The following is a 24,812-nucleotide window of genomic DNA, read 5'->3' as shown; positions in this document are numbered from 1 at the left end:
TTGTCAGAAGTTAGGTGATGTCATCCTTAGTTAAGTTTGAACAATAGGTGTTACCAGATGTATAAAGTCCATGTTATTTTTTAAAATGTAAATAGATTACAAAGAAATACAAGGCAACATACTGTGGGTTACACAAATTACACATATTCATTACTGGTAACCAAGATACTGTGACTCTTTTGTTTTAAACCAATATCTTGATAAAACAATCGTCTAGATTCAACACTTTCATCTCTCGATCCTGATATAGACATATATTTGATAATTACAATAGTTCAAAGAAACGTTCGCTATACTATAGGCATTTACTGGTACATACGTCGGATTTCTAACTTCTGCCAACTTCTGCCAACCCTGCCGTTGGCAGAAGTTAGGATGACGTAACTCCAAACTGCTACAACGTCGGATATATAACTTCTGCCAACTTCTGCCATCCCTGCCGCTGGCAGAAGTTAGGATGACGTCACTCCTAACTTCTACAACGTCGGGTTTCTAACTTCTGCCAACTTCTGCTAACTTCTGCCACCCCCGGCCGCTGGCAGAGGTTAGGATGACGTCACTCCTAACTTCGGACAACATCGGATTTCTTCCGATGACTGACGGAAAATCCTGAAGTTATATATGACGTAAGCCGATTTCAACTTCTGCCAACTTCTGCCAACTTCTGCCACTTCACCATGATACTGGACATGCATGATACATAACCCAAACGTATTTTTAGTAGACCAAACTTGAATTTATTCAAAAGGTTTCTTCGGTTTTGTATCGTGCATTGAAGACTTGCATTGAAGACTTTGGATTTCCTTTGACGATTTTAGATTTACTTTCTCGTCTTAATCTAATCACACCAACATATTCCTTGAAATAGATATCCCTATGATGTCGTCTGCATTCTATTGTGTAAATCTAAAAAAAAATAACACGTTCTGATAGATTAGCTATAATTGAGCTTATGTTATATTCTATCATAATTTCATTAACAACACGAAACTAGAGTTCCACGAACACATTATCTTCGCCAAATAATCAAAGCTTTTTGTGGAGAGTGATTAATATTTACATGCTTATCACCCCCTGCAAACTTGATCATACACCATACCGTTTGAAAGTTATGATGGAGGGGGGGGGGGGGAATGAGTCCAGTCTAGATTGGGATAAAACTCATTTGGTGGTACAGGACTAGTATATGTGTATAGTGTGCTGATATATGTTATAACTGGTCATCAAAAAAATTGAAAGTTATAATTAGATGGTACAGTCAATATACATGAATAGAATAAATCTTTATTCCATATCATACACATTTTGCAAGACATAGTACATGTAATACCTAGCAGTGTACTCTCTGAGCAGAGGACTTGGTCCGGCTGGTTATTCACATGTTTTTAGGTATTTTGTTCCCTTTCCGTTATGTCTCCAACCGTGTGTTTGACAAAAATGCAGAAACTGAACACTTTAAAAAAAACCGGACCCACACATCTGTTTGAATTGTAGTGAGACTGCCCCATTTGTTTATTTCTGTACACCATCTGTTTATTCACACTTCTAGGCAAAGCCTTCTGCTGGCCTGTTTCGGGAACACTGTCACACGCCCCATTATGGAATGTAATGGATTTACAATTATCCTTACTAATTATGCAGATTAGCTCCTGTTTTCTATAATTAGACATCGATTGTGTAAAGCACCATCTGAGCTCTCTACATACAAAACTTCACGACAATCTCTTCACCCCTTCTCAAGTAATACGTGTCCGAATGTCAAAACAAAAACACCCACTGCAGTTCTAAACAAGCCGCTAGGGGGCCCAAACTTACAGACCTTACTTCTTGTGGCATGAACTATCTACCACACAAATATCATGACCATAGCACTTTCAGAAAATATGTCACTAAATTTTGAAGCTCCGCTGCAGTATCTTAGGTACTCGCTAGAAGGCCCATTATCTAACTTGACCTTCCTTTCCGTTAACCCTACCCATCGACTAAATATCATACATATCAATCAACAGCTTCTTGAGTTATGTTGTCCACAAAAAATACACATCCACACAAAGTAGCCCGCTGCAGTACCGACGGAAAATGCCAGGAGAACCATTTTTGAACTTGATCTCTGTTTCCACAACATCTACACACCTGCAAAATATCATGAAGATCCATCAACGTTTCCGTCACTTTTTTCGCCTACATACAAACGCACACAAATTAAAAGTCCGCTGCAGTACTGTTGAAAAACGCAAGGTAAACTATTTTTGAAGTTGACCTTCCTTTGCACAACCACTACACACCTACCAAAAATCATAAAGATTCATCAAAGGTTTCTTGAGTTATGCTCTTGACATACATACAGACCCACCAAACAGCTGGCTCAACCGAAAATATAATCTACCCCGAGTACTATAGTACTCGGCGAAGATAATAAAGCTGACCAAATACAAAACGAACTTGATGTTGTCGTTATTACTATTAGAAAACCACGTCTAACTTCACCAGCTGTAAGCTAAACTATCGTCATTACTTGATTTCGCTATACGTTTCCCTGCGTTGGCTATTCACTATGTCTTTATAAGGGCTCATAATCTATTAAATCAAGTTTAAATAGTTGACTAGTAACGCAACGCAATAGAAGAAAAGTTAGTAACGCAATAGAAGAAAAGTTAAGTGTTTTTTCCACGCTCCTTGGTACAATTTTGGTTCCGGCTTAAGAGGTTAGCACATGCGGTCATTTATGTCAATATCCACACAACAAAATGATGCTACCTTATTTTACACACACCAATCTATCTAAATTCCTAATGCTAAGCTCGTCTAAGGCAAGTTAACATCAACATCCCATGATTATTAAGTGTAGTACATTACATTTTTAGTTCTACATTCTTGCTTTGAATGATTTTGGGTCTGAGACACATTTAGCAGAACGCTGTTTGGGCATCCTTGTTGTTATGGTGACTGCATTAAGTCCTAATAAAAAGGTATGAAAAATGTGTTAGTAATTACGTAAATAAAAGTTGTTGCCGTGGCAGCGACATGAACACTAGGCCTTTTTAAAGCGTCTCTGTAATATTTGTGAATTGCTTTAAATCTCTTGAAAATATATTTTCAATTCATTTTCTATATCAGTGTATTTTATCTAGAATAGATAAAATGTATATCATGCACAATATGTTTAAGAATTAGCTAAAACACAAGCCGTAAAAGCGGAAAAGAAAAAGGCAACAATCTATTGAACATTGGGATTATTGTGATTAGTAAATACTAAACAAGCAGAAATTGCCAAATTGGCTTCTTATTCTATGTATACTAATTTGTCATTTTGTTTTATTCTGTGGGATGACAACACGACACTCTGTCGATTTTTATATTATATCAAAGTGTCATTATCATTAATTTAGTATCATATCAAGTAGCATTGACATCTTCATTGATTTGACGTAACCAAAAGGAAAAGAGAGAGAAATGCGAATCAATCAATAATATCGTTTTAACCTGTTGAAGTACAGCTCCAGGCCGATAGAGGGCACTAGTACGTTACAGTCGGAATCATACAAGGCGTCTACCCCGTACTGGCCCCTTGGCCTGAAAAGAAGTAGACAAACGACAACTTTTAAGCTATATATAAACCTAAGTAGTTCCACAAACACATAAACATGTAGCTATGAAGCTTTATTGACAAAAAAAGTACAATGACTTTCGTACGTTCAAGTACGAGCCACACGTAAGCATACACAGTAGATTATGTAGATACATATATAATGTCCCAATACAATCAGGTGGAACTGATCGTGGATTTTTGTATCTTTCCTAATGACAAAGCTGTTATGTATATGCGTACATGTGTGTGTGCGTGTTCATATGCAGGCACGCGCACGCACACATGTACACTAATGCACACACACACACACACACACACACACACACACACACACACACACATACGCACAAACATACACATCCAGGCGATCACACACAAATGCACACAAAAGCGAGCGCACACACACATAGAGTATATGAACTCACGTGCGCGCACACAAACAAGCCCACACACTCACATCAATGTCATCGCAAAAATATTCTTAGTAGGATGTACATTGTAAAGTGACAAGGTAGGTAATATACATGTACCATACCCGAATCTAGTGTCATGACCGGCGAGACACATCCCATGGCCAATGTTCAACGAGGTGTAGCAGTCGCAGTTGTCGTCGTCCAACAGGATGGACTTGACGCCGTTCTCTGTGCGGTACATGAAGCTGTCCTGAGTTGCCTTTGGACCGGTGCCGGCAAGAACCTACATACACACACAATAAGAAAAATAGGCTAAAAAATGTCGCATTGTTGTGACACGTCCGATAGAAAGGATCTTTTTTTTTTAGATTAAGATGGGAGCGGACAGAAACTAGTATTTCTGTCCTTGGATAAAAGTCACGTTTCCAATGATGTGATGATATTAAAGCTAAGGTTGTCTTTATCTGACAACAACCATTAGACGGGTCAACATTTTATGTCATTCCACACCACCCAGCATCAGTTGGAAAGTAATGGTGTGGTTCAACTGTCTCGGGACGGCTACTTACATCTGTTAACTGAGTACGATGTTCTGTCCTTAAGTATACAAGTGGTTTAATTATCATGGTTAGCTTTGAAGGTTACATGCTTTTTACTTTGTACTTCCATCAAATGTACATAAACGTACAAGGCAAATACTAACACCTGTATTGAGAGAAGGTTAGCGGTGACGGATTGTAAACAAACACCTTGTAACGGTATATTTTATACTGTTCCGTTACTTGGGCTAGTCCTTTCTAATAGCCTTCAGTTAGTTGGGTACCCCTGACTGTGTGTTTTCTTACAGTCTAAATGATTAAGTGAAATTGAATCAAATGACCATTAGGAACCTACAGACGGCATCCAGGCCATGTTGTTCTTGATTTGCCCGCTAGGGGTCTCCTGATGACCGTAGAACGCCAGCCAGGCGGCGTGAGCGGTGGGGTTGTTGGGGTCGAACTCCCACTTGTACACGTTCCCGCGGCTGTCCTTGGCCAGCAGCTCCGTTCCGTCCTCTTGTAGCCAGCTGGGCAACCTTCCCATACAGTAGTCACTACCCGGGTCACATGTCCCGTAGCTGGGAAGATTTAAAGTCTACTGTCAAAATTTAAATTTCATTGAGAATTCACTTGAAAGTTCATCTTTGTAAGCAGAAGTAATTCTGAAGCAAAGTTGAACTCTAATTGCCAACACAACATTTTGGACTTAAGCAAATTTTCGACGGAACTAAAGACCCGGTTTAACGAACACAAACAACTTACGAAGTGTCACAACATATGAACATTGAGTCACCTGGACACTCGGTCTCAAAGTTAGAATCTTGGACACTGAACCAGCCTTTTTGCCAGAGGAATTGAAAAGGCCATCTACATCCGGGTTTTACAACCATCCCTCGACAGAGACGGGTGGCGCCATAGACTTCCTCCAACATATCATCCACTAGTTACCGAGTTGATGGTTCATTCCTTGACAAAGACTGCAGCTGTTCGGTCAAAAATTTGGGTAAGTCCGATTTGTTGTGTTGGCAATTACAATTCAACTTTGATTCAGAATACATTTAGAATTGTTTGTTTGAGTTTGAGTTTTATTTAGATCCACAATTAGCCTCATAAGAGGCTATTCTTCCTGTGGTCTACACAATATTTACACATTACAGTCGGGATATACAAAGACATACAGCATGACAGTAGAGGACAAAAATTCCTTAAAAGCATTAATTACAGTTCAAAAGCAATAATTACAGTCCCATTATTTGCTAATTGCCGCCGGTCTTGTTCCATAGCTGAGCCATTCTGTACAGGAAGCGCCTTTTCTGAGAGTTGGATTTTGGTTTTGGAAGTCTGAATGTGTTCGTTCTGGTTGAGCGTGTTTGGTTCTACACTGTCAATTTACCGATGATTGGGTCTTTGACCTCACGTTACCATAACACATGTATTGTCCGCAATGCTGGATTGTTTAAACCTGGAGGTTGTCATATAAAATTAGGTCTAGGTCTCTGGTCCAGCCTGAGCTTAGCATACAGTAGTCATGAGAGAGTATTGTTCAAGCTTTTAAAACTATTGTTCTACACATATTCTCCAGGCAAGGCCGAGACGCCATATGACTGCCGGGATGAACAAGATACACTGTGTTCTACAGGAAACATCTTTTTTTGTAAACATATTTTCAGAACTACTCTCCAGGCAGATATATCGGTGGCAATGCAATATCAAACTTAGGGCCAATCTGTACCAGCCGGTGGCTTTTAGTACAGGTTGACCCTTTTGATCTACTTGTAGATTAATGAGAACGAAATATGACTCGCTGTTACCGTCTGTGCAGGTTACCATGATTTGATACTCGAAAAAAAAAAACATGTACCATTTTCGTCCTCGTTTTTGTTCAAGCTCTCGCGAGTTCTCCCCACGCTGTCGCACATTTCAAAATGGCACTCGGAATCAAAATGGGGTCTATACAATACTTCACATTGAACATAACCATGGGTATACCTGAACGTGTATGCGTAACCGGAAACAATGTCTTATGGTAGTTTACTGATTACGTTAACCTACAGAATAAACTTTGACATATCATTCCATACCTTGCTTGAAGTACATCGGTGATTGATTATGACCAGCTTGAACCGGCCTTCCACCACCAGAACATCTCCCACACACGTCCGTACTCGTCAATAGTCTTGTAGCCTTAGAAGAAGCATAGGCAGTACATTACTCAGTGAAATATATGTACAGAGGGGGGGGGGCTGTCTTCACTACGCTTTCCTTACCCAAGTAACGAATGTTACAAGTATGAAGTTGTCGTCGTACAATTGTGATGTTTGATTATGTTCTCCTTTCAAATTTATGCAATTTACACTGAAGAACTATGAAGGGCCTTGAAGGACAAAGAGGCTCTCCGGTTTGGTTCGAGCGGATAAGTAAATAAGTTAACAATTACAAACCAGAGTTCCACGAACACTGGATATCTTCGCCGAAAAAGCAAGGGTTTCTATAAAGAGTGCAGAGAGCGGTGTTTTTATAGAGTTCTTAAATCTATTATGTTTATAAATGTTACCTCATATATCAATTTGAGTCTGTCAATTGGCATGTCGGAAATGAACAGATAGGAAATGTATGTTACAATCAATGCCGAGGTAAGTATAATTGCTGTTGTTAGAAGAGCGTCCAAACCATATGTGCCCAGGGCGAACGTGTTAAAAATGTAGCTTTGTGCATATGGGCAGGATTACCTTAAGTAGCAGTTTGTTGTTAAGGTTATATCATCAAGGCAACACAGACCATGTCATGGTCCATATAGTATGTGTCCATAACAGTAACTCTGGATACTGTCTGAAACGTCTGACTGTTTCAAAATCTTATCCAGTTGCTTGAGTAATTATTTTTGGAGTAACTCTGATACTGTCTTGTACATGTCCACGGACATAAACGTGATGTAGAAGGGGTTTATTGTCAGCGGTGGGAGCTTCAACTGCCCCGTTACAGATGATAAATAATTAGGATTTGGGGAGGAACAGGTCGAAATTGAAATCACCAAGGACAATTGTCAAGATGTCACTTGAAAGTTAAATATATGAGTTTTTGTAGTCTATCGATCAAGGCTGCTTCAGGCAAGGAGTGTGGTTTGTAGATGTTAATGGATTGGTGTTGACTGTGGTCGATAGTTTGGTGACTGTGGTAGCTATGCACTTCAGTCCATCGGCTGCAATATATCGGCTGTGTAGGATTGACGTCTTGTGTAGCAATAGTCATCACCCCTCCTCCTGTTCCATTTCTGTCTACTCTGAATGCCGTTGCTTGTGGCAGAAAATTTTTAGTCTGTTGTCGGCCATTCAGGAAGGTTTCCACGAAACAGAAGACATCGAATGGTTGTCTTGATCTGTCAGCTCTCATGTTTTTTAGATGTTCCGCGTAGGAGTATATTCAGGAACTTGACATTTAATGCAAGTATCGTGGTCTTCTGTGTTAGGTTGTTGTGTAACCTTTGGCACAGGCAGCTATTTTAGGAGTTCCATTTCTTTAAGAACATATATTTTGGTTTACAGTATTGTAATTGCATACGGTTTAAATCCCAATAGATACAATCCGTTCAAACTCAAAATGACGTAAGGCAACATATAACTGACCTGAGAAAAAACGACCCGTTTGCGCTCAAAGGGGACAACAGTTTTGTCCAGTGATCTACCTTAAACTTTAGGTACAGCCCCATGCTAAAGATTGAGGATACTGTTCTCGTCGTGCTTGGATCGTCCGCTTGCCGTAACTGAGAACTTATTGAACATTGTCTTTTGATGGGTACCGCATTTGGGTAAATCTTTCTTGTATTTGCTTTCACTGTCGAATTTTACGAGGAAGGTGTGGACATCATGGCATATGCTGTCAAAGCCTACTTAACCCTATCTAGACCGGGGGGGCTAAAAGTGCCCGCGCCAACTTTGACATCGTATAACTGCCAAACGACGTATGGTAGGACAACCAAACTTGGTGACTTTTCCTAAAATTTGTTGGCAACAATATCATGATAAAAGTATAAGTTTATCATTTTTCGTGTTGCCATGGTAACGGGTTTCTGAAGAGGCATTTAATGCAAATTTCACATATTTCGATTTAAACACAGTTGTTTCCGATGTTTTCTTGCTCAACCACACTAGTTTCCTACATAAATAACATCACATGTGATTTAATGTAACTGTCATGATTCAATATTCATAAATTATGCTAATTTGATGACGTCAGCGGTCAAAATCCAAGATGGTGGACAAAATAATTATTTTCGGTGAAACCAGGCTTTTTCGCCTTTGAATTCGTCACAACCTGGAATTTTCTTAACCAGAAACATTCAGTTAATGTTTCCAGTCTATGTTCATTGTTATTTTGGTTCATACATGGAAAAAATGTATTTTGAAAAATTTCAAAATGGCCGATCCAAGATGGCGGATCCCAGGGGGTCGCTAACAACACATGGCGTCATTCTTAGACGTCATTTTGACGTCAACTTAGTCACCACTGACGTTAAATGTCTTGGCATACCTTTAAATCAATAATACGCACTATCTTGTTTACTACTTTTAGATATTATGGGAATTCCCTATTTAGCCAATAGAATCACATCGATGACGTCATATTTATGTCATATTACGTCATAACGTCACCAAAATTACAGGAATAAAATAAATAAATAAATAAATATCACGTGGACATCACTCCCTGCAAATTTGGTGATGATAGAGCATACCGTTCGGAAGTTATGACGGGGGGGGTCGAAAGAGCCCCCCCGCCGTCCAAGAAGTCTAAAAAAGCCCTTTCTAGATAGGGTTAACGTTAACGTTGGCAGTGACCACGACTCTTGCCCCTACTGCTATTGACAATATCTCTCTAAAGCCTCCTGTTTCACTTGTTTTTTGAAGGGTGTTAGATTTGTGAGACATGTTACTGTTTAAGGATATCTTTTTTCGTGTCTCTGTCTTAAATGCGAAACACCCTGGAGGGGAGTTCAGTCAGGCCCTGATGGGTAGCATGGGTCTGTTTTAAAGATTATCCCGGTTTTGAGAATGTCTAAGTCACTATCTGCGCAAGAACCTCTTCTTACTCTCATCTACGAAGGACTGTGGTCCACATCCAGTGTGGTATATACAACTGCATTTTACAAACCACATAAAGCTTAGTATAATGCCTTCTGTAGTGCCTGCTGCTTGCACATTTTCTTATATTCATCGATAGCCAACATTTTTATTTTGTTCTCACATAAATGTTAAGAATTCTTGCAACATGGCCTGTATTTTCACACATGAGCAGTTGAAACATAATGGCGGTAAATCGAGAAATACCGTGTCCAAGGCGCTAGGCGCAGGCGATGCTAAATTGTTTTTGTTTTGACTTTCCTGTGTTTGTTGATGTAAGCTCCGTCCCAGCGGGAGTGTAGTTTGGCCGGTGGTTTTTGAGATCACCAGAGAGCATCAATCTAATTTGCACAGGCCTGCTGACAAGCAGGTGTTGTCCTTAGATATAGGTCGACAAAAGGTACTTAAAAATGTAATTATAAACAAGCCTATTTCACCACTTAATAAGACCCTGATTACAATTCCATACGTCTTTATTTGTTAATCATTACCTCAATAACTTACCTGTCCAAAACAATGCAAATTCATCAAACCCTATCCGAGTTATTCGCCTCCAAAGGTAACATTAAAAAAGCCCACTGCAGTTCTAAGCAAGCGACTAGGGGGTCTAAACTTACATCACTTACTCCCTGCCCCAAGAGCTGTATACCACTTTAAAATCATTACCATTATAGCACTTGTATGAAATTTGACTACAAGCTTTCGGCGAATTTATAGACTCTCCTCATTTATTATGCAAATTATCGTCTTATTTGCATGACAAGTATTCAATTATGTAAAGCATCACCGACACTATGTACATGCCATAAATTATGATAATCTGTCAATCCCTGCTGGAGTTATTCGTCTCCAAAGGTATTAACAAAAACGGCAACTGTAGTTCCAAACGAGCAGCTAGGGAGCCTTAATTCCCACCACTCACTTGCCGTCCCAGAAGCTATATACTACCTGAAAATCATGAACCTGACGCCTCCATCAAATTTGGCCTCAAACGTTGAAGCTCCGCTGCAGTATCTCAAATACCCGCTAGGAGGCCCATTATCGAACTTGACCTTCCTCTTTGACATCACTACCTATCCATGAAATATCATGCACAACCGCCAATAGTTATGCTGGCGACATACTAACTGTCACACACACAAAGCCTGCTGCAGTTCTGTAGGAAAGCGCCAAATAAATCATTTTAAAACTTGACCTCCGTTCCCACAATCTCTTCCAAACTACCAAAAATCATTGAGATCCATCAACGTTTCCGTCACTTTTTTTGCCTACATACAATCACAGAAAAAATAAAAGTCCGCTGCAGTATTGTTGGAAAACGCCAGATTAACGATTTTTGAACTTGACTTTGCACAACCACTATACACCTACCAAATATCATGAAGATCTATTAAAGGTTTCCCGAGTCATGCTCTTGACATACATACAGACCCACACAACAGCCGGCTCAACCGAAAACATAATCTACTCTGAGTTCCTCGGCGAACATAATAAGATATATCCATTAGGCAAGTTACATTTTATATATCACTACACGAAATGGCCTCCGATCCTGACGTATATTGGGACTCAAGGTACCACTTGCATATTTGATTTGTGTAAGTACGTACTTACATCAGTTGTGCAAGTGGTACATTTAGTCCCAATATTTGGATGAGCCTGCCGAGAAATATACGGCCCCGTATCCGTTCGTATTCTTTCGGATCTTAGGCTCCAGATCACGTCAGGATACTGCCGGATACGTCAGGATCCTAGGCCATTTCCTGCGGTGTATAGTGATAAAAAATACCTTCAGAGTTACAGCTACAGTTCCCAGGCGGACCAGCGGGGCCAGGCGAGCCGGGGACACCGTCTCGACAGTCACGGCCATCCGATCCGTTAGGTCCAGGAGGTCCAGGCGGGCCGACAGCTCCTTCTCGGCCGTCTCTACCTGGCATCCCATCGCGGCCGTCTCTCCCGGGAGGCCCCTGGACACAACCTAAGTGGTGCATGCACAACGCTTGTCAATGAGTTTTCTACCACGACGCACTTTTCATCAATATCAAGGAACAATATCAAGGACATGTTGATTTGATTATATGGATGAATGACAATTTCCGTCCGCCCCCGCCCCCAAATGGTCGTATTATAAACCATTGAAAGCATAAAATATATGCTGTAATTTGCAACAATAATTTTTTTTCCGGAAAAACGATAATTAATGTTGTAGAATGCCAACGTCAATTTCAAAGTCAAAGAAGAAGATGGGAAACAACAAAAATGAAGACTCTATTATCCGTTACACAATACTCTGTGCATGTGTTACGTTTTCTTCAGTTCTCCTGATCACGTAAAGATTTCATAATGAAGGCAACCTTTATCCTACCAAATTTATTTTAATTCACACGCTCGCATCAGTTTTGGAGTTCCCAGAGGATACAAATCATACTAGAAAGGCAACATTTGCGGGAGCAAATGCAACATGTTTCGCCCATTTCCCTCCCCATGCAAAAAGCGACTGTGGCATAGAGGCTAACGTTTGTTGTATGTTTGCAATGTTGGTATTTGAAATCGTTTACGTCATTTTCAGCCAAAAACTTTAAACAATTACTCAAAGCAAGGGCCTCCTTGCTCAAGGTAAATTTTCACGCACTTCACAACTCTCTATGGTTATTGTTAATGTTATTGTCAATGTCCTGACACTTGATGTTTCCTAAGGTGGGAAACTTTCGACACTTTGTGTGCACTATTGCGTGCACTTGTGTCCAATCTTGGTGACACAGGGGTAGAAAATTCATGCACATAGCGAGGAAATGTCAGGTTTCACCATAGTGTCCAAGCTTGCAAACTTGTGGAAATCTTTGTTTCCATGCAGTGTTAAAATAAGAAAAACACAGTGTGTGTCGAAAAATACCACCAGAAAAGTTGTGAACCTTCTCAATTGCACTTAACTTCAGTAGGACACAACAATAACAACACAAGGATGGGAGCCAGGGAGTAGTGAAGTTGTGTCTGTACCTGTCAAAGTATGCCCCTAATTAAATTGACTTTATTAACCAATCAGGTTGAGCTTGATAAATCTGCGCTCTCTCATTGGCTGACCGAATTAGTCCACCTGGCCAGATGAATAAAGATGTGACCTAAAGGTCAGTGACCCCATATGAGGAAAATAGCCGATGTTCTCCCCAAAATACCCTCTAAAATCTTTTTTTGAAGTGTTGTATGCCGAAAGTGCGCATGGGATTCTTTGAATATTTGTTCAATGTACCCCCATAGTAAATTTCAGGTCATTTGGATGTATTTCCAGAGCACAGGAGGCCAAAATGTACGTTTTTGGTCAGAAAAACCTCAATAAGATCACTTTCAAGGTCAATATCGAACAAATGAAAAGATCTCCCAGGGTATTTGCCCACTCTACCTGTATTTCAAATTTCAGCTCAGTTGGTCCAGGGACGACCGAGCTGAGTCGATTACAATATTTGACAGGAGAAAGAAACCATACTAACACAATATGTTGCGCCCAACAGTATGTTGGGCTCAACATAATAATCAAATTAACACGACCTAACGAAAAGGACCCCTAACCCAACACAATCAAAATAATTGAAACAGTTTGATAAATTCTTATCCGTTTGCTTGTTTTGTTTTTGTTAAGTATAGTTTTAAGTTGAACGGACGAATTATAAACTGGGATTATAGATCAGACATTGTTATGTGGAGCCCAACATACTGTTGGGCGCATCATATTGTGTTCGTAAGGTTTCTTTCTCCTGTCAAATTGTATTCGACGCAGTTTGGTCGTCCCTGGACCAACTGAGCTGAAATTTGGTATACAGGTAGAGTGGGTAAGTACCCTGGGAGCTTTTTTTTCATTTGTTCGATATTGACCTTGAAAGAGATTTTATTGAGGTTTTTCTGTCCAAAAACGTACATTTTGGCCTCCTGTGCTCTGTAAATACATCCAAATGACCTGAAATTTACTATGGGGGTACATTGAACAAATATTCAAAGAATTCCATGCTCACTTTTGGCATACAACACTTCAGAATACGATTTTAGAGGGTATTTTGGGGAGAACATCGGCTATTTTCCTCATATGGGGTCACTGACCATTAGGTCACATCTTTATTCATCTGGCCAGGTGGACTAATTCGGTCAGCCAATGAGAGAGCGCGTTGTAACACGAATTTATCAAACTCAACCTGATTGGTTAAAATAGTCAATTTAATTAGGGGCATACTCTGACAGGTACAGACACAACTTCACAACTCCCTGGCTCCCATCCTTGCGCTGTTATTGTTTTAGCGGATAAAAGACATTTACTTCCAAACGTTTCTGAAAGAAATACATAACGACAACAAAGGTGGGGCTTCCAAAAATAAGTTTAGAACATATAGATTATTCAAAACTACTTATAATGTAGAAAAATATCTAAGTAATTCAAATATGAGGGTCAGGAATGCAGTCACAAGACTAAGAATCAGCTGCCACAAACTACATATTGAAACGGGAAGACATACCCGCACTCCTCTAGAACAACGATTATGTAAACATTGTACTTTGAATAGAGTAGAAGACGAATGTCATTTTGTGGTAGAATGTGTATTATATACCAAAGAAAGAAATGAACTGTATAAACTTGTAGAAAACCTATTTCCCTACTTCACACATTTAAGTACTGTTCAAAAATTCATACACACTGTATTTCTAATGCGACTAGACAAACCTCCCATTGAAAAACACGTCTGTTCTTTTATATCTAATATAACCGAAAAGCGAGGAGAAGTAGAATTTATTTAATGATAGTCATATTCTTTTGTATCCGCTAACTGTACTTGTATTATCTTTTGTTGTGACCTGTACTTAGCCAAGTTTGGCAGAAATGTGCAATAAAGGTCTTCATTCATTGTTGTGTCCTACTGAAGTTAAGTGCAAATGAGAAGGTTCACAACTTTTCTGGTGGTATTTTTCGACACACGCGGTGTTTTTCTTATTTTAACACTGCATGGAAACAAAGATTTCCACAAGTTTGCAAGCTTAGACACTATAGTGAAACCTGACATTTCCTCGCTATGTGCATGAATTTTCTACCCCTGTGTCACCAAGATTGGACACAAGTGCACGCAATAGTGCACACAAAGTGTCCAAAGTTTCCCACCTTAGGAAACATCCCGTGTCAGGACATTGACAATAACATTAACAATAACAATAGAGAGTTGTGAAGTGCGTGAACATTTACCTTGAGCAAGGAGGCCCTTGCTTTGGGTAATTATGTTTACCTTCACAGAAGTAAACATATTGTTTTTGCTCTGTTTCTTCTTCTTCTTCTTCCGTTCCAAACAAATAACAAACATGGATATCTCCACAACTAGAGCTTGGAATATCTTGAAATCCAGCAAGCAGGTAGGCCTGTACAGAAGACACTGTACCATGGTCTTTTTGTCCCATATAAATGCACAAAAATGGTTTTATGCGGCAAAAACTGGTGAAAAAACTAGCATTTTAAGCACAAAATCAAACTTTAGAATCCCGTTATTAGAACCCGTTTGGAACTTTACAATCCCTTTAGAACCCGTTTAGAACTTTAGAATCACACATTCCACGGCCACAGGTCAACGACCATAGCGAACGGGCCGCTCAGTGGACACCGAACACTACGTTCGAAATGAGGTCAACGACTTCAGCTTTGGAACACGCGACCGGGCAGAACAGTGAAACATGTGTTTAGGTTGCTTTCACGATGTACCAAGGAGGCTAAATAACTTGGATAACCAAGGACATCACGACGTTGCACTGCACGAAATGGCCTCGTTTCCCGGCGTATACGTACCGGGATTTTTCTGTATTTTTGTCGGATACTGACGGATACTGACGGATACATGCGGATTCGTGTAAGGTATCCGACTATTTCCGCACCGGTATATGGAATATTTCCTGAAGAATCCGAAAGTAAGGGATTTTCGACGAATACGGAGCCGTACACTGTACGGAAATGCCACCGATCCTGACGGATACGTACCGGGATTTTTCTGTATTTTTGGCGGATACTGCCGGATACATGCGGATTCGTGTAACGTATCCGACTATTTCCGCACCGGTATATGGAATATTTCCTGAAGAATCCGAAAGTAAGGGATTTTCGACGAATACGGAGCCGTACACTGTACGGAAATGCCACCGATCCTGACGGATACGAACAGGAATTTTTCTGTATTTTTGGCGGGTACTGACGGATAGATGCGGATTCGTGTAACGTATCCGACTATTTCCGCACCGAGATATGGAATATTTCCTGAAGAATCCGAAAGTAAGGGATTTTCGACGAATACGGAGCCGTACACTGTACGGAAATGCCACAGATCCTGACGGATGCGTACAGGGATTTTTCTGTATTTTGAAGAAAATGGTGAATACTGACGGATACAGGTGGACCCAACAACGAATCCGTAACGGATCCGACTAAGTGCTTGCATTCCTAATTTAACTATACCCAAAACATCATTTTGAATGACAGGAAGTTTGGGAAAGCCTGTATGTAACATATGTATCATTTCATATCTCAACATAATGTATTTCTAAGTTCAAAAACTATCAAATACAATACAATACGGAAGTACTATGTGGCTAAATGATCCATTTCATTTGAGACAGGCTGAGGGACATCCACATACTCAAAGCACCACTGCATATGCAGGTTAATGTCGGTAAATTGGGGTTGAGCAAGCACAATGTTCTGAAAAATTATGAAATGTATTACAATTAACACCATCACAACATTGTGGCAATATTTACTACTGTATAGTGCCCTTGGACCAAAATTATCTACATGTTCTAAATATTCCACTAAAGTAATAAAAGCCTTATTTGTGGCCAGCTCTTCGTCTAAAAGCCATCAGATACAATTATTTCAAATACAGAGGTTGAAAATAGAAAGTAACATTATACTGTCTGAAGAACTCCCATGATGACACGCCACATTTTAAACGTAAGTAGCATATGCCGTGGAACTGCATGTGTATAATCGTCCTCTCCCCATTCTCTGACTACATCTGAGTTCACTTCTTCCATGCACTCTTGGTAAGGGACAGGCAAGGCTGATTTCTTCTGTATCTGCATGTTGGACTCAGCTTGGAGTCCATCTTGTGATGAACCAGTTCCTATATGATAAAACCAAATGATGAATAAATATCAATTCACGTATTTAAGGAACATGTCACATGATTTTGACATGGGCTTCGTTTCATCACAGCAGCTACAAAAAACACGGGACAATGGATATCCATCATGCCTCTCTCAGCTAACATTGAAGTGTACCGATGATGGACTTACCAAAGGAGCCTGAGGTACTCAGCAGCTGAGCATCTGACAGTTGATTGCTTTGTTCCCAGCCAAGGTCCTCACAATATGTGCTGCATTTGTGAAGGAAGTATCTGCCGATGCTGTACTGGATATATATATATATAAATGGAAACAATGACAAATATTAAACATATCACATACTCGCATGTGTAAAAAATGAATCTGGGCATCGTTGAATTGACTACGTAAAACTTACATCTATAACTTGAATATGATATTGATCAAACATGCACAGCTATAACTGAATGAAATAATCACTGAGGCACACTACTGCCTCCTTATAAGTTCTAGTTCACTATCCACAAACTGTGGGATCTTTGTGGGACAAATACTTATGACATTTTCTTCCCTTCCATATCTTTAATTATCTTTCCCTCCACTGCTTGCTATTTTGTATCTGAAACGTTAACCAGACACACGTGTCTGCTGACCATTGGCAAGAATGAACAAATTGAAATTTTAAATTTCCTAGATCCTAACGCCGTAAAAGGGCAGGTCGGCTGGAGAATTCTTATGGTCATGCGAATGCGATGATATGTCAAGCCACAATAGGAGGATAACTGACGTCAAAACTAGTTAGAAACGGGCATTTTTCAATTTGTACTTACCAAAGGGCAGTCCCTCAAAATGATGAATCAACTCCCTACCAGCGTTTACAAGGGGGGAGGGGGGCGACGAATATTACATGCACGAAGAAGACAACGTCGCAATTCCGTGCGTTTGAGTTTACACCCTTCGACTCTCAAGTCACTCAAAAATCACTGGTCGACCATGGTAGACTCTGGCGATGCCATGTTAAGCACAGAAGGTGATGAAACGCCGTTCTTGTCTGTGCTGTTAACCGAAAGAAAACCGTTAACGTTTGTCGCGCCCAGAAGTGTCTTGTGGGTAATTTGGATATCCGACACGAATCCGTGTTCCGTACACGTCAGGATCCGAGACAGCTCATGACTTCTAATATATTGGCAAATCTGAACTTCTAACATATTGGCAAATACATAAAAAAATGAAAGATCCGAGTAGATATTGTATCTGTACCCGAAACGTATCCAGACGTATACGGCATCAGAATTGCTGGATCTGAGGTGTTCCTGGTATTTGTCCGAATTTGCTCGGAAACGTTCCGTATCTGTACCCGAAACATATGAAGGGTCCAGACGTATACGGCGCGGTAATTGTCGGATCTGAGGTGCATCGGATCCAATCGGAAACGTTCCGTATCTGCTATGATGCGCAATTCCGGATCTGTTGGATTCGTCAGGATCTGAGATCATGCCGCGTGCCGTGCAGTGTGTATTTGTTGGTCAGGATCCGAAGCAACTACCGACAAACAATTCGAACATCTCTGCCATATTGACAAATATCTAGAAACGAAGGATCCGCGCAAATATCCTCAGGTATCCGACGCGCATCACGGATCCAGACGTATACGGCGTCGGAATTGCCGGATCTGAGGTGTACCTGGTAATTGTCTGAATTTGCTCGGAAACGTTCCGTATCTGTACCCGAAACGTATGAAGGATCCAGACGTATACGGCGCCGGAATTGTCTGATCTGAGGTGCATCGGATCCAATCGGAAACGTTCCGTATCTGCTATGATGCGCAATTCCGGATCTGCTGGATTCGTCAGGAAATGAGATCATGCCGTGCCGTGTGTATTTATTCGTCAGGATCCGAAGCAACTACCGACATACAAACAATCCGAACATTCCAAATATCAAAAAACGAGGGATCCGCGCAAATATCTTCGGGTATCCAAGGCGCATCACGAATCCAGAAGAATACGGCGTCGGAATTGGTCGGATCTGCAGGCACTTCAGTATCCGAGCAGTGAACTGGGATTTTTCCGGATTCGCTCGGAAACGCCATGAGGCCCGATTCCGGATACGTCGGATCCGTCAGGATACGTGGCCATTTCGTGCAGTGTTGCTACTTGGATGTTTTGTTGATTTTTATGTTTACCTTCAAGGAAGTAAACACATTCTTAAGTATCCCAAACATCGGTATGAGAACACTGGAAATACCACCAAACCCGTGTCATTTTGACACGCCACCCAGGAGTGGAACACCGATTTGGGGTCATCCGCGGTCATAACCAGCGCCGTCATTTTTTTTCTCTGAATGCCATGTATATTTAAAAAAAACCTACTTCTTCACAAATACAAACCATTTTTCTACACAATAAATCTATGCTGACATTTTACTGTGGACGGGTGAATATGTAGCAAATCTAGCTACCGGCGTCATTGCTGGCGATCTTGAATGTTGACAGACGGCAAAATGTTAACATTTTTTGCAGCTTCAACCACTAGCAGTCTTCCGAAGCTCGACTTGATCAGCTTGACAACGAGTCAACTTAAAATAACTCGCCATCGAGTGGTAAACTCATACCGACGATGCCGTACCCAATAAAATTTTCACTGACTGGCCGGCAACTGTGATATGGTATCGTCTTCGGGTGACATAAGTTGCACTTTGGTTGTCCCCTGAAAATATTTAAACCTCCTCGTTTTCGTCCAGCGTGCTGAATAAGAAGTTAATGCACAGAGCGCTAGCTGCCGTCTGTGTCTGAAACACGGATTGGTGTATAGTTAACCGATTTTTGCATTACCAAGAAAATTTGAGCATAAGCAACGGCTACGTTCGATGCAAGGTCACCGATTAGTGTTGGCTACTACATAAAAACACATACAACAATCGTCATGCAAAATCGATTTTTTTTTTTTACCCTGAGACAAAAAGGTGAAATGCAAAATACACACACATACACACAAAACGTGGGACTTGAGAACCTTATATCGCGATTAAACTGACTGAACAAACAAGATATGCCGTAGCGTAGAACGCCCCCCCCCCCCTGTAACGTTACCTTATGTCATGGTCATTCCGTTCAATAAACCAATAAACCATTCCGTTCACCATGTGATACTACATGTACAGCGGTGGGCAACGTCAGTCCCGCTACACAAGTGGAGGTCGGACAACGCCATCAGGGTAAATGTACACACAAGGAGGTTCTCCGTATAACCTCCTTTATACAGGTCGGATAAGTCACTGCACGAAATGGCCACGTATCCTGACGGATCCGACGTATCCGGAATCGGGCCACATGGCATTTCCGAGCGAATCCGGACAAATCCCAGTTCACTGATCGGATACCGAGGTGCCCGCAGATCCGACACATTCCGACGTCGTATTCCTCCGGATCCGTGATGCGCCTCGGATACCCGAAGATATTTGTGCGGATCCCTCGTTTTTTGTAAATATTTGAAATGTTCGGATTGTTTGTATATCGTTAATTACTTCGGCTCCTGACAAATAAATGCACACTACTACTGCACGGCATGATCTCAGATCCTGACGAATCCAGCAGATCCGGAATCGCACATCATAGCAGACACGGAAAGTTTCCGATTGGATCCGATGAACCTCAGATCCGACAATTCCGGCGCCGTATACGTCTGGATCCTTCATTCGTTTCGGGTACAGATACGGAACGTTTTCGAGCAAATTCGGACAAATACCAGGAACACCTCAGATCCAGCAATTCCGATGCCGTATACGTCTGGATACGTTTCGGGTACAGATACAATATCTACTCGGATCTTTCATTTTTTTATGTATTTGCCAATATGTTAGAAGTTCAGATTATTTGCAAGTCATGAGCTGTCTCGGATCCTGACGTATACGGAACACGGATACGTGTCGGATATCCAAATTACCCACAAGACACTTCTGGGCGCGACAAACATTAACGGTTTTCTTTCGGTTAACAGCACAGACAAGAACGGCGTTTCGTCACCTTCTGTGCTTAACATGGTATCGTCAGAGTCTACCATGGTCGACCATGTACCAGTGATTTTTGAGTGGCTTGAGAGTCGAAGGGAATTCGGTGTAAACTCAAACGCACGGAATTGCGACGTTGACTTCTTCGTGCATGCAATATTCGTCGCCCCCCTCCCCCCTTGTAAAGCTGGTAGGGAGTTGATTCATCATATAGAGGGACTGCCCTTTGGTAAGTACAAATTGAAAAATTCCTGTTTCTAACTAGTTTTAGCGTCAGTTATCCTCCTATTGTATCATCGCATTCGCATGACCATAAGAATTCTCCAGCCGACCTGCCCTTTTACGGCGTTAGGATCTAGGAAATTTAAAATTTCAATTTGTTCATTCTTGCCAATGGTCAGCAGACATGTGTGTCTGGTTAACGTTTCAGATACAAAATAGCAAGCAGTGGAGGGAAAGATAATTAAAGATATGGAAGGGAAGAAAATGTCATAAGTATTATATTTGTCCCACAAAGATCCCACAGTTTGTGGATAGTGAACTAGAACTTATAAGGAGGCAGTAGTGTGCTTCAGTGATTATTTCATTCAGTTATAGCCGTGCATGTTTGATCAATATCATATTCAAGTTATAGATGTAAGTTTTACGTAGTCAATTCAACGATGCCCAGATTCATGTTTTTTACACATGTGAGTATGTGATATGTTTAATTTTTGTCATTGTTTCCCTTTATATATATATATATATATCCAGTACAGCATCGGCAGATACTTCCTTCACAAATGCAGCACATATTGTGAGGACCTTGGCTGGGAACAAAGCAATCAACTGTCAGATGCTCAGCTGCTGAGTACCTCAGGCTCCATCGGTAAGGCTCAAGTCCATCATCGGTACACTTCAATGTTAGCTGAGACAGGCATAATGGATATCCATTGTCCCGTGTTTTTTGTTAGCTGCTGTGATGAAACGAAGCCCATGTCAAAATCAAGTGACATGTTCCTTAAATACGTGAATTGATATTTATTAATCATTTGGTTTTATCATATAGGAACTGGTTCATCACAAGATGGACTCCAAACTGAGTCCAACATGCAGATACAGAAGAAATCAGCCTTGCCTGTACCTTACCAAGAGTGCATGGAAGAAGTGGACTCAGATGTAGTCAGAGAATGGGGAGAGGACGATTATACACATGCAGTTCCACGGCATATGCTACTTACGTTTAAAATGTGGCGTGTCATCATGGGAGTTTTTCAGACAGTATAATGTTACTTTCTATTTTCAACCTCTGTATTTGAAATAATTGTATCTGATGGCTTTTAGACGAAAAGCTGGCCACAAATAAGGCTTTTATTACTTTAGTGGAATATTTAGAACATGTAGATAATTTTGGTCCAAGGGCACTATACAGTAGTAAATATTACCACAATGTTGTGATGGTGTTAATTGTAATACATTTCATAATTTTTCAGAACATTGTGCTTGCACAACCCCAATTTACCGACATCAACCTGCATATGCAGTGGTGCTTTGAGTATGCGGATGTCCCTCAGCCTGTCTCAAACAAAATGGATTATTTAGCCACATAGTACTTCCGTATTGTATAGTATTTGATAGTTTTGAACTAAGAAATACATTATGTTGAAATATGAAATAATGCATATGTTACATACAGGCTTTCCCAAACTTCCTGTCATTCAAAATGATGTTTTGGGTATAGTTAAATTAGGAATGCAAGCATTTCCGTTACGGATTCGTTGTTGGGTCCACCTGTATCCGTCAGTATTCACCATTTTCTTCATAATACAGAAAAATCCCTGTACGTATCCGTCAGGATCTGTGGCATCTCCGTACAGTGAACGGCTCCGTATTCGTCGAAAATACCTTATTTCGGATTCCTCCGGAAATATTCCATATCCCGGTGCGGAAATAGTCGGATACGTTACACGAATCCGCCTGTATCCGTCAGTATCTGTCAGTATCCGAATAAAATACAGAAAAATCCCTGTACATATCCGTCAGGATCTGTGGCATTTCCGTACAGTGAACGGCTCCGTATTCGTCGAAAATACCTTATTTCGGATTCCTCCGGAAATATTCCATATCCCGGTGCGGAAATAGTCGGATACGTTACACGAATCCGCCTGTATCCGTCAGTATCCGTCAGTATCCGACAAAAATACAGAAAAATCCCTGTACATATCCCTCAGGATCTGTGGCATTTCCGTACAGTGAACGGCTCCGTATTCGTCGAAAATACCTTATTTCGGATTCCTCCGGAAATATTCCATATCCCGGTGCGGAAATAGTCGGATACGTTACACGAATCCGCCTGTATCCGTCAGTATCCGTCAGTATCCGACAAAAATACAGAAAAATCCCTGTACATATCCGTCAGGATCTGTGGCATTTCCGTACAGTGAACGGCTCCGTATTCGTCGAAAATACCTTATTTCGGATTCCTCCGGAAATATTCCATATACCGGTGCGGAAATAGTCGGATACGTTACACGAATCCGCCGGTATCCGACAGTATCCGTCAGTATCCGACAAATATACAGAAAAATCCCGGTACGTATACGCCGGGAAATGAGGCCATTTCGTGCAGTGAGTGTTTGATAAGGTACGTGGTCGGCTTGCACATTATAAGTCGGCGCGTCGTAACTGTTGCAAAGTAATCCTTTGAAGTTCGCATGTTGATTATGATTGACAGGCGGCCTGCGCCTTGTGATCTGCGTGGGGTGGGTATCATCGCAAAGCAACGTAAATGTAGATCTTTTTTTTTTACTTTTTAAATCGTTGACAAAATAAAAAATAAAAAGAACACAGTACTGGGCTAAGAAAAAAATGATCGTGCGGTTCAAAACATGTCTGGACCTGTCTTTGCCCTGGATTGACTTGAATAACAGGAAATATGGATTGTCTGCGTACTTTTAGGAGTACATGTACATGCGGTATTGTGCAGACTGCAGAGGTCAGTATGATCGGCAACTGCGGGACGTTTTTGATATAGATTTGTCAATTTTTGTGATCATGATAACCAGCGATTTCTGTAAAACAAAGTCGTTGGTATACCAATCAATCGGTCATCAATGTCAACATGCACTGGATTGAAAAGCAACACGGCGTATTAAAACGGCCGCTAAGGTGCCGTGCGTAAGTTTTTACCAATGTAGGCGAGCGGCACCTTAGCATGTCACCAGCAGAGTGGAATTGAAGTTATTTTCACGAGTCATCCTTGTCTTTACTTAAAATCTTCTCAAGATTGCAACATATATGACTTAAAATCCTTTACTTTTACATAAATTGCAGATGTCACAAAATAGGAAATGTAACGTTACATAGTTTTTCCTACTCTCGGTCTTCACATGGGAAATGACAATGTACGCACTCGTTTATCGGCGAGCACAATGTTAACTCGCAATTTGACGCTACGTTTCCGTCTCTTCGACGAAAATTACCGAAGTTCACCTGTTTGTGCGACTATATGCCATTCTTTGGAAAGGGCACATGAGAAGAAAACATGGTATTCGAGTTGTGTTGAAAGAGAGCAAAGGAGAGGATATGCTTATGTATACAATTCAATGGACACTTGTGTTGTCGGTGAAACTTTCGATAACAACTTTACATTGGAAGGCGTGTGCGCCGTGCTATTGAATAAATCTCTCATCTCCGTGAATTGATTTACTTGGATTTCAACATGCGCTTGCGAGATGAATGCAAACAAAGCACTGAAGCCACCGACGATTTCATGTAGCCAAATTACAGATACGAGTGCAGACTTTGCTAATTAGATATGTAAAGAAGTCTCTAAAATTGGAATGATCCATATGAATTCATTATCTCCTATTTTTAGATTACATATGTTGCAAATATCAAAGTTGTTTAAGAAATGCCTCATTAATTATGCAAATAGTGTTTGTCTGATAATATTCACCTTTATTTTAACATTACATGTGTCACTAGCATAGATATTCTGTCATTTGTCACCAATGTGTTACAAATTCAAATTGTCATATTTTGCATCAT

At 40.7% G+C, this 24,812-nt stretch overlaps 1 protein-coding gene and 2 long non-coding RNA genes across 4 annotated transcripts; 1 reads left to right on the top strand and 2 right to left on the bottom strand.

The window, feature by feature from the left end:
* Positions 1 to 1,482: 1,482 nt before the first annotated feature.
* Positions 1,483 to 11,600, bottom strand: LOC136447723 (uncharacterized). Its single transcript, XM_066446766.1, has 5 exons — positions 11,448 to 11,600; positions 4,897 to 5,136; positions 4,125 to 4,285; positions 3,484 to 3,573; positions 1,483 to 2,958 (listed from the first exon to the last, which is right to left on the bottom strand). Exons 1-5 carry the CDS (start codon positions 11,598 to 11,600, stop codon positions 2,952 to 2,954), a joined length of 651 nt encoding a protein of 216 aa, XP_066302863.1. The 3' UTR covers positions 1,483 to 2,951.
* A 4,407-nt stretch (positions 11,601 to 16,007) lies between these two features.
* Positions 16,008 to 17,673, bottom strand: LOC136447768 (uncharacterized). 2 transcript variants are annotated; one of them, XR_010757769.1, is made up of 3 exons: positions 17,605 to 17,673; positions 16,967 to 17,081; positions 16,008 to 16,794 (listed from the first exon to the last, which is right to left on the bottom strand). It is a non-coding gene; the product is annotated as an uncharacterized lncRNA (long non-coding RNA). The 2 variants fall into 2 exon arrangements; XR_010757768.1 differs by lacking the exon at positions 17,605 to 17,673 and having other exon boundaries at positions 16,967 to 17,586.
* Positions 17,674 to 20,052: 2,379 nt separating this feature from the next.
* Positions 20,053 to 22,963, top strand: LOC136447572 (uncharacterized). Its single transcript, XR_010757758.1, has 3 exons — positions 20,053 to 21,012; positions 21,537 to 21,651; positions 21,832 to 22,963. It is a non-coding gene; the product is annotated as an uncharacterized lncRNA (long non-coding RNA).
* Positions 22,964 to 24,812: the final 1,849 nt, after the last annotated feature.

The sequence above is a fragment of the Branchiostoma lanceolatum genome, chromosome 13 (assembly GCF_035083965.1).
Source record: "Branchiostoma lanceolatum isolate klBraLanc5 chromosome 13, klBraLanc5.hap2, whole genome shotgun sequence".
NCBI classification, from domain to species: Eukaryota; Metazoa; Chordata; class Leptocardii; order Amphioxiformes; family Branchiostomatidae; genus Branchiostoma; species Branchiostoma lanceolatum.
Note: the sequence above shows the minus strand (reverse complement) of the source record. Positions and strands in the feature narration are given on the sequence as shown.